This window comes from Oculina patagonica, chromosome 11 (assembly GCF_052425735.1).
Source record: "Oculina patagonica isolate OP01 chromosome 11, crgOcupat, whole genome shotgun sequence".
Classification (NCBI taxonomy): domain Eukaryota; kingdom Metazoa; phylum Cnidaria; class Anthozoa; order Scleractinia; family Oculinidae; genus Oculina; species Oculina patagonica.
This window is the reverse complement of record NC_135768.1, coordinates 18,068,245-18,079,614: the sequence shown is the minus strand read 5'-3', so window position 1 is coordinate 18,079,614 and position 11,370 is coordinate 18,068,245. Positions and strand designations below refer to the sequence as shown.

The 11,370-nt window shown below is 36.7% G+C and overlaps 1 protein-coding gene and 1 pseudogene across 1 annotated transcript; both read right to left on the bottom strand.

The window, feature by feature from the left end:
• Positions 1-6,565: 6,565 nt before the first annotated feature.
• LOC144629708 (uncharacterized) lies at positions 6,566-7,486 on the bottom strand (annotated as a pseudogene).
• Positions 7,487-8,939: 1,453 nt separating this feature from the next.
• On the bottom strand, positions 8,940-10,339 carry LOC144631223 (uncharacterized). The gene has a single exon (XM_078489637.1). It carries the CDS (start codon positions 9,846-9,848, stop codon positions 8,940-8,942), a length of 909 nt encoding a protein of 302 aa, XP_078345763.1. The 5' UTR covers positions 9,849-10,339.
• Between the last annotated feature and the right edge of the window lie 1,031 nt (positions 10,340-11,370).

The following is an 11,370-nucleotide window of genomic DNA, read 5'->3' as shown; positions in this document are numbered from 1 at the left end:
GTTCTTATTTTCTAAAATAGATTTAAAATGTATACTTCTATTAACTTTATAAGATGAGAATTAAGATAAGTCGACAGTCCTGGATTCTGTTTGGAGATACCTAGGCGTCATATCACTCCGGTTGAAATGTAAATGGCAATGCCGTAAATGCGATGCTAGTGGAAGGAAAGGCATACTTTCATGTTGCAAACGCCGTTTAGAGTAGTCAGTTGGTGCCGATTAAGCAGATCTGTATTGGTTCTGTTTAAAATTGCATTTAAGCGAAATGGTACAACGGATGTGTTTGAAATTATCGAAAAAATAGCCTGTTCCAGGCTCCTCCCCATTCGTTAGTCCACGCTCACCCGCGTTTTTCGGTTTTCCTCCAACTACCGAGAGCCTGGAACACAAAAACTGTGAAACGTGCTTATCTAGTACTCTAATGCACTATTTTAATTTGGCACTGATACGACATTTTTATTTAGGTTACTACGTAATATTTACCTCAAAATCCATTTGAACATCAGCAATTCTTCAAAAATCCAAATACGATTTTGCATCATAAAAAATTAAAATTTTGTTTGAGCTTTAAAGATTAAAGAGATCCAAAAAATGAAAATAAAACATTTTGCTCGAACAAATAATATTAAAATCACTAAACAATAAAAAACAGGCTTCGTTTTTTGCACTTCATTGATTTTCACTTGTATATTATACACTGACACTTTGAAATTGTGATGACTAATTGACGTCAGAAATACACTATTTGCTCTTATCAAAATATCTTCTTCAATGAATATTTTCTTTGTTGCAGAATGAAAACGTATATTTGCATTAACGAGAGACATTTGGTTCAACCAAATTAAGTTCTGTGCAAAAAGGACTAATTTTGACAATCGATGGATCAGATTTTTGTAAAAATTTGAACTGACAAATGATGATGAACACTGGAAACTGAAAAAAGCTTGTAAAAGGATTATTTAATTAACACTAGCCAATTCATATCTTCGATTTTTCCTCACAAAAAAAAAAAAAACTAAAAAAAAAAAAACTTTTTAGGCCAAGTGAAGGGACGATTTCCTTTCAGTATTTTACCATTCAGAAGAAAATAGAATGATCGGATGAGAGCAGGCCTTCCGAACAATAGCCCAAAGGAGGAAGCGTAATAAGCAAAAAAAGAAAGAAAAGAAAAAAGAAAAAGAAAGAAACATTTTGTCAATATCTGCGTAAATATTTGTTTCACGTTTTATTGGCTTTTGTTAATTATCTGAAATTCGAAGTAATTTGGGTCTGACGTTGGAATTATAGAAGTACATTAATTATCATAGGACAACTAAGCAATCTACGTGTTTTTATCTTGTTGGTGTTGGTAACTCAGTGCACCTTTTCAGAATTATCTAGCAAAGGTTACGATATACAGAAGGAGATACGGGTTCTTAGTCTCTTTATTGCTAATTTTCCCCTTAGAGAATTTTGCAAAGGTAGTAGAATACAGATATTTTGATTAGTATATATTTGATGTTAATCGTGGGAATCTGTACGCGTTTATCATTAGCCCAAAATTACTTTAGTGCTGGTCAGTGATCATGTAAGATATAATTATGACATTTTTCTCGCAATTTCCATCGGAAGTTTTATGACTACGGAAGAAGCGCTGTCAGCTCTAATTAAATTTCAATTTAGATTTTGCAAAATGACACACCAGTCAAAGAAAGGGTAAACATAGCAGTGACACTGTTGCGATTTTGTAACATCACTTTATATTGTACTCTTTCTTTAATTACTTTAGGAGAAGTTATTGTCCATGTTAGGAAATACTTAGGAAATACTTAAATGCAAATCGAAAAAGAAAATTTAACACTTGTCATCCGCGCTATAGAAAAATCATCTTTTCCTCTTTAAGGTTCCACGGACAGGAAGTCACAATGTCTCCATCTATTCCCTATAGCTACTACAGTTCTTGTCACTCGAGCTCGGACGGTATCGAAAGAAAACAGGGTGCCATAACTCTCTCAGTTTCAGTCATCATCGCCATCTTGTCGCCAGTGGCAGTGGTGGGGAATGCTTTAATAATGGCAACAATTTGGAAAAACCAGACTCTTAGGACATCTTCTTATATATATTCTACTTTGTTTCTTGGCGTTTACCGATCTTTGTACAGGACTCATTACCCAGCCTTTTCACATTGCAGCTGAAATGATTTGTTTAAACAATTCTCAAGAAGCACAAAAGCAGCTTTCTTTCCTCTTCTATGCTAGATCTATTGCTGAAGGCAGTGGCACATATTTTAGTTCCTTAACTTTGACACTTCTAACATTTATGTCTATCGAAAGATGGCTTCACATGACTCGTCGATCTGTGCTGACTATGCGTCGATCGTGTGTTATTGCAACAGTAATGATGCTTCTTCATATACCAGTTGTAGCATTTCGTTTGTCAAATTTGATGAAGAATATTCACCGATTCATCGCGAATGCCCTACTGATTCTCATTTTATTGTTATGTCTCATTACCACATCGTTCGCCTATTTTAAAGTTTTCCGAATCATTCGTCGCCACCAACAGCAAGTTCAAGCATACGAACCGCATTAAAACTTTGGCCAGCCGGGAATAAACCTGGCAAAGTACAAGAAATCTGTTTTCACGATCTTGTATATTTTAGGAGTTTTCTACATCAGTTACCTTCCCTTTATTATCTTCATTGGCCTTTCTTTTCGATACAATCATTCTGATTTGGAGATGTTATTTACAATAACATTGATGTTTCTGTTTCTGTCTTCTGCACTTAATCCTCTCATTTGCCTCTGGAGGATGAATGATATTCGCAACGGGGTGAAACAATTAATTAGGAAGCTGCTTTGCAAGGAAAACTAAAGAAGATCACTACTCATTATGTAAACTGCGGTGTTTTACAATGATTTTAAGCCCTGAGAAAAACTGTAGTTAATAGTTACAGTGTGTTGATATCAATAACTTTTTTACATTTGATACCATACCCTTAGTATACAGTCGAAATATCTTCAGTTCCTCCTCGGAAGTCGTAAGGAAACTACAGAAATCTTCGGTGTTCTTCTGTCACATTCGGACGTATTCAAAAATGATTGGATACATTCGTTTGGAAAATAGTTGGAAATATTTGGAGAGTCGTCAAAAAACTTCGTTATTAGCATGTTAATAAAAATTACTACATGGTAGATTGGAGACAAAAAATTTCTCTGGTGTTCAATTTAAAATGAAGATTTTTCACGCCTTCGCGAACCCGAGAGCTGATGACTTTCCACGCTAATGCAAAAAAAAAAAAAAAAAAAATGAAAAAAAAAGCTTCGACCTTGTCTGCTTTGCTTTTGACCTGTTATCTGACTTGTCATCGGCGCAACAGTAATTTTCATTAGATTTATTGGTAGTGTCGCCTACTTTATTTCCAATCACGGAATTGATTCATGTTTTATACATAGTGTTAACAATCATGTGTACCCTTTTTGCGTCAAAATAACAAGCTTGTGGCATCTCATAGTGACCCGTTGAACTACTTGTTTGAACAGCTTATAATATGGGTAAGTGTGTTGAGCCTGTTTCGAATTTGCTGGTGTCGTATTATTTCCTTAAGGATCTATGAATTATTTTTGCTTAATTCTGACATATGTGAAATTGCCATTAAAGATGTGAACACTCGTGGTGTAAGATAGGAATAAACGCTTATTCGTTTGTCTCACGATGGAATTCCTTTTGAGTTGTTGGTCGCGACGTTTCGACTGCAGTACGACGACATAAAGGCAAGCTCACACAAAAGCAAAAACAAAAGACAGTGTTGTCTACGAAATTCTATGTGAATGCGGCAAAGTATATATAGGGGAAACAGTGAGAGCGAAACAAGACAGGATAAAAGAACACGACAGAGACATACGGCTTGCTCTTACGTAAACCTCCGCAGTTTCGGAGCATGTAAAAGAAACGGGGCATCTTCCTCTATGGAATCAAGTCAAGTTTATCGATCGTGTCCCTCACCGATACACACGCAGGGTCAAAGAGGCTCTCCAGGTAATATTTCATCCTAATAACATTAATAGAGACAGCGGAATTGAAATTCCTAAAACATGGATACCTACGACTGATCAGAAACACAACAGCCGTTCAACCACTAAGCGGACCTCTGGGGGAACAGCATCTATTAGTCGGAATAATAATGAGGATCGAAATGCACCAATCACAGCGAACCAACGTGCATAAAATAGCGACACGTAAACAATCGACCTTATCGCCTGATGAAGACTGATGAGATATTTTCGGCACCAAAACGTGGGAGGCTGACCACCCCCCCCCCCCCAAAAAAAAAAGAAGGAAAAAATTAATTCGTTTGGAGGGGGGGTGTATACAGCCCTCCTGCCCCCTTGCTCCGCCGCCTATGGATTAGTTTTTACTTGTCAAAGACTACAGACTGGTAGTCGAAAGCGCGTTTTTATCATATTTTTAACCAGAGATCGCATTTTAATATTTTATGATATTTTAATTAAGTCCTAGTAGGAATGTAGTTTGTTAAATTTAATTTCTAGTGATGCCAGAGGCTTATTGATCTTACAACGTGTATTACAACAGTGTATACTGATTTCATAGCAATCCACTATTTTAACAATGTAAATATATACATATATAATACAATGTTACATATTCCGATATAGACTGGAATCAGTAAATATATCACCATATGATAATGAAATACAATTACCTCTTATTGTATCCCCTTAGTGAACTCCAATTTTTTTCCTTCTTTTAACTCAAACAGGACGCCTGGACAGCAGTATGTAGGGCGTGTATCATATATGTACCTAGTAAATAGCCTCTGTTGGGTCAGAGATTAGATTACCCGCTCGATGCGCTGAAGGTCAATGTGTTCTAGCTCCTGTTTAAGACTCAGATTTTATCCATGCCACACGCTCATCAAGGGAGCATTCTCGTGTCTTTGTTAGTTACAATTCTCAGAGCTCTGGTAGCAAGCTAGGTTTTCATATGAAATAAACAAATCTTCAGAAAAAACTAATACAGTAAAAACCCGCGAGTAAGAACCTAGGAATTAAGAACCTGTTAGGCTACAACTTGCAAATTAGACCCCATTTTTTGAACCTGTTAAGCCTAAAATTTGGAAACAGGTTCTATTTTCTAAAGTTGATTGAAAATGTTTACCTTTGGGAAATAAGTTTGAATAAAGCATTAATGTGCATGTATATAATGTCATATTCTAAATGATTAGTGCTTCATTTTTACACAAACACTTATGTGGTATGCACATTTTATACAAGGAATAGGCTGAATAACACTAAAAGTTCTATTAACATCAATGTAAATTTTCTTCAGAAAATAAAAACCTATTAACCCTTTAGTGCCTAACAATGCATATTTGCGTTGAAAACACAAGCAGTGATAAAAAAATCTAATCTGCAGCTTTCACATATCTGGACACATGATAGTAATGAGCCCTCGTTATGGCAAAGTGAACTAACTGACTACAGCTCCAGATTTCCGTTGTATATGGTTGTTTGTTCTGCGGCAAATCCGAAAATGCCCGTTTTCTACTTCATGGGACAACAACAAAGAACGCACATCTTTATCTCCAATTTTTTTTAATGAAAAAATAATTCCGAATCCAAAAGTGTACATTTGCAGCAAACTTCAAGCCTATTCCTTTCCGTTCACTAAGAAAACTTCTCATCAATCTTTCAGCAGACTGAGCAATTACCATTCGATTAGAGCAATGCTTGCAAACCTGTTATTTCCTTATTGGTGACCGAAAGGAATGCCTGGGTAATACAGCCATTTCGGCGAAATGCAAGTCCACTCACCTCTATTTCATACATTCTTTATTATTGTCGAGCCACCCAATCCTACCAGCAAAATGCTGCACCGAAAGCATTCTTTGGAAGTCAAAAGTTGTCCAAATTGCCTTGGCAGGTCTCGGAATCCATCCACAGAACGGCCAGAGAGACAACTTAACTCATGAACCACCATGTTTCGATACAAATGTTTTTGGCGTTCCAATCATCGTCAAATTATCTCTCACCTCTGGTTTCTTTCAGAAGTTTACCTCTACCCAGCATTAGCTTAATGATGCCAGCCTGAGGGCTTCTGCAGTGGAAATTGACTCGAAAACTGAAAACACTTATAAACGAAATATTCGCCAGATTCGAGCCCGTATGCTCGCTTACCAAGAAAGCAACGGCTGAATGCTGACGTCACAATGAAAATTTGAGCCCTCGGTGTTTTGAAACAGCACACATTTTTACTTGAGCTTCTTATATGCAATCACGAAATTTGACAGATTACCAGAAACTTAGGATTTGAAGGGTTACGAACCTGAAAAGCCTAAATTTGTGTTAACTACCATTTACGTAAGAATCTGTTTAGGCTAACCTGGAAAAATCAGGTTCTTACTCTCGGGTTTTTACTTAATCAACAAATTCAAAACAACAGCCTTCGTCGATCTACATTTTAAAATCCTGGTAATTATTTCGGCGTTAGTTTTGTCATATAATGTACAATCCCCCACAATCCACGTCACCGAGAAAAAGGAGTCACTCAGTTAATATCACTTTCTTTAGCTACAGAACAACTGTTTCACTCCATTACGAATATCTTTCATTCTCCAAACGTAAAGACCTGGGTTGAGTGAAGACGACAAAAATAAAAGCACCAGCGACACCCTAAGGGCCACGAGTGTTTTAAAAGTAACTGGTACATTTATAAACACCCAACAAGAGACAATAAAAGGAATAACACAGAAAGAAAATAGCACTACAATGTACAAAATAGAAGCCACAGATTTCTTGTACTTTGCCAAATCTATTGCTTGTCGGCCAAAATTCTGGGAAGTTTCATTTGCTTGTACTTGCTGTTGGTGATGACGAATAATTCGATAAACTTTAAAATAGGCAAATGAAGTGATAAGATAACACAAGAGCATCTGAGAAATAACCATTATGTAAATGTTTCTTGACTGTGTTTCATGTACGTTCGCTACAACGCGGTAAGCAACTGTAGGAATGGGAATTAGCTACAGAATGAAAACAATGAAACATCCACGGCGCGATGTAACCAAGGATCGTCGAGACATGTGCAGCCATCGCTCAATGGACATAAGTGTTATAAGAAGAACAGTTATAGAGATAAAGTAGATGGCACTGCACTCGCCGATTAAGGTGAAAAGAGGAGACCTATCGTTCTCTACACTAGGGTTTGCTACGTATACCAAAGTGACCGCGGCGTTCAATGGCTGAGCGATGAGTCCTGTACACAAATCAGTGAGGGCTAATCCACTCAGAAGAATATGAAATGGTGTTCTTACAAACGTCTTCTTCCAAATTGCAGCCAAAATCAGCGTATTTCCCGCCACTGCCACAGGTGCCACAACGGCGAGAATCGTAGCAGTTGCAAATTCAAAAGTTAACTTTGCCGTGTTCGTTGTCGAACCTACGATAGAAGAATTACGTGAAAGAGGGGATGTCGTGTTACTGAACATGTTTCACTCTCGGTAGCTTTCAAATCTCATTTTCTGGGTAGAACAGGGTGTGCAGTTACAACGCAATGAAACAAATATTTTAATTCCAGTTGTTAGAGCCTAAGTTTTAAATGTCAATCATTTCACCTGCTTGCTATCTTTAATGAAATTTTATTACTGCTTTTTGCCCAGATTCCCTTTTATTGCACATAGCTTTTTAGTGACAATCGATTATCCGTGACAAAATTAATGTAAAAAATAAATTAATTCTATAAGGTAATCCTGTTTGATAGCTTTTTGAGCACTTCAGAGTGAAAGTTAGTTTGACAGTTGTGGGTTCAATTTCGCATTTATTTAGAACGGGTTACTGGCAATTGCAATGAAAAACACAAAAAATATTGCCTATTTATTACTACCTATGGCCCAGCTTTATTTTTATTGGACATATCTTTTCACCGATAACCAATCAAGCTTGACAAAATGTAAGAAATGAACGAATCCATAAAGGGAGTTCTGTTTGACATTCTATTGAGCACTTTAGAGTGAAAATAAATAGTAATAAATCGTGGGTTCAATTTTGCCGTCTATTAGAACGGTTACTACCGTCTATTGACGGTTACATTTTTTTTTCAAAGCAGGATATACGTGAATCGGTAAATTTGCAAAAAATTTGCATTGACAGCTTTTATTTCATTTATTACCATTGCATTTATTATTTCCGTTGGTGGACTACCCAATTGTGCCTTACGTAAATAGCAGTAAAGTAAAGTAAAAGCTTCTTCTTATTTACGAGCAAACGATTATTTTTGTTATCGGTGAGAGAAGCGGATCAAAAAACTCAAACTTTGAAATTGTCCACGTACACCACAAATAACCTGCTATATACAGATGTGACTCTAATGAAATAATTTTATCTACCGTATATATCTTTCTATTTCCCGTTCGTTAACCATGAATAGAACAAGAAGAAGGTCTCTCGTAGTGTTTGTTATTAATAACAACAGCACAAAACAATTCGTTATATTTCTACCTGTCTTTATTTCAACGTATATATGAAACTTACATTGTGGGACTAGACCAAATGGTGAAGTGGCCTCCTATCCACTAGAGCAGTCTCTGTTTAGAAAGGCATCATGATACTTTCGCAGTTTATTTTTTTCAAATATTTCACTGAGTACATTCGGTAGGCCGTACTCATAGGTACTCGTTTTGCTAGAATCATTTACAATTAAATTAAAGGTAGGCGGCATTTCATGACATGAAGCGTGGGTTTTTTCAGGCTTCTTTGCAGAAAAACTACAATTCTTTCTTTCTTTTTTAAACTTTCACTCATGCTAAGCTTGTTTGATTTGCCTCAAGTGTTCAACTGCTTTTGGAATTTTTTGTAAAGACGAATTGAGACCGTTAGGATGTTTTCTAATTTACAAAACTTGAAGTTATATGCGATCCATGTAACAATATGAAAGAATTTTGTTCAACCTTCTTTGCAGAATAGTTTTTTCACTCCTTTTCGAATATCATTCATTCTCCACAAGTAAAGACCTGGGTTGAGCGACGACGACAAGAACACAAGAACAACGGAAGCCTTAAGGGCGACATTCATTTCCAAATTCTCTTCTAGACTAAGACTGACTCCAGTAAGAACTATATAAGGAATGAAACAGAAAGAAAATAAAAGTACAATAAACATCATCGAGGCCACAGACTTCTTGTATTTCGCAAGGTCGATTGCCTGTCGACCAAAATTCTGGGATGCCTCGTTTGCACGGACTTGATGTTGGTGATGACGAATTATGCGGTAAACTTTAAAATAGGCAAATGACGTGGTAAGATAGCATAAGAGCATCAGTGTAATAAAATAGATAGTAACCACACTTCTATATTTTTGATAAACATGCCCTGCAACGCAAACGACAACCACGGGAATAGGAATCAGCGACAGAATTGCAATAGTGAAACATCCACGACGTGATGTAACCAAGGATCGTCGAGACATGTACAGCCACCGTTCAATGGACATGAGTGTTACTAGAAGAACGGTAATGGAAATAAAATAGATAGCACTGCTCTCGCCGATTGCCGTTACGGTGCTAAGCAATCCCTTTTTGCTGACCGCTCTTGGGTTTGGCAGGTACATCAAAGTTGACGCAGCAAAGAACGGCTGGGCGATGAGTCCTGTACACATATCAGTGAACGCTAATCCACTCAGAAGACTATGAAACGCTGTTCGCACAAACGTTTTCTTCCAAATTGCCGCCAAAATCAAGGCATTTCCCGCCACTGCCACCGGCGACAAAACGGCGATAACAATAGACTTTGCGATTGAAAACGTTTCCGCTGTTGTTAGATTTTCTGGTGAAGGAGATGTTGTGTTATTGGACATGGCTCAGCTTCGATAATAAGACTTGCTGGGTTGAACTGGCTTGTGAAATGAAAATGATGATGTTTTGAATTTCTTCAAGTGTTAGAACGTGATCGTTTCTCCAGATGCCTGTTTTCAATAGCTATTGTTATTATTTTAATTTTTTGACTTGTTTACCTTTTATTACAGAATTTCCTTTTTTGCGCTGTTGTGAATTTCAGTCCTCTCCTGCTCTTAGAGTTTTGTGTAAATCGGTTATATTCAATAGCACGATTGCTCAATTCGTAGCTGTCGATAATGGTGAAATCAAAAAAAGCGAAAGAAACCTTGGAATTAAAACTGGCCACTTTTCAAGTTTGAGGAGAGAAAAATAAACACTTATTAAGTAAGTGGTTTCTTTTCATAAAGCTAACAAAATTTCACTGTGAAGATAGGGCACCTTTGTTATGGTAAATCCACCTATTGAATGCACGCCAAAGTTTCAGTGAATATGAAAGACATGTTAGTGTCAACAATTGTGTTGATTGTGGCTAAGCGTTTGAAAGAAGATTTCCTTAAATGAAAACGATGATGCTTTTATATACGAACTTTTAGAACGGAGTTTAGATGCAGGTCGTTTCACCTGCTGACTGTTTGTTACTTTATTTTATATTTTTTTTGCCCTATTTGCTTTTTATTGCAGAAATGTTTTTATTGGCGGACAGTAAATAGAACAGTAAATTTCCTCCTGTAAGTTGTACTCAGTAAATGAATTCTTCGAGTGTTGGATTTAGTATTCTATTAAGAAAGCAAATAACCTGGGGGGATGGTGGCAGTTTTGTTCATTGCTGTATTTTCTTACAGGGCAAATTTTTCAATTAAAATACAAATACATGTACGGTAAAAAGTGTCGCTGAATGTACGTCTCATTTCTTCTTATTCAGTTTTGATACGAACACACCAGCAATGATAATCGACGTTGAATAGGGTTTATTGTACGTACAACATACAAAGAGCGAAGACAGCAGCGTACAACAAATTTAAAACGAGAAAACAAACAATAATAAACGACATATACCTGATGGTCGGGATACGGCGAAAAATGGAGACATAAATGAACTTGCTTTGATAAACATACACGAATTTTGCCTCAATTTACTATTTTAACTCAGGCGCAGTGTATTGGATCAGTGGCGCTCTGCCAATTAGGGATTGCTCTCTACACAGTATTTAGTTTTCCGTTTGCCGGATCCACCAAATTGTACTTAAATGGCTGCACTTAAATAAACTGAAAGCTTTCCTCGCCTAGCAGGTAATTGCAAATTAAACCGAGATTAGAACATAATCAAAAGCCCTCTGGGCTTAGTGTCTCGTGACTCTTTTCAGAGTTTAATTTATTTGAAAATAGACCGCTTTTCACGTCTATTTATTGCTTGTAAAGATATCGAAAATTCAAAAGCGTGCATCTAACATAAAGAAACATTTAGACTCCTCATCCCTAAAATTTGAACTAAAACTAAAGCTACTTTTGTCGCTCGATAAAAGTTGTGACATTCACAACACG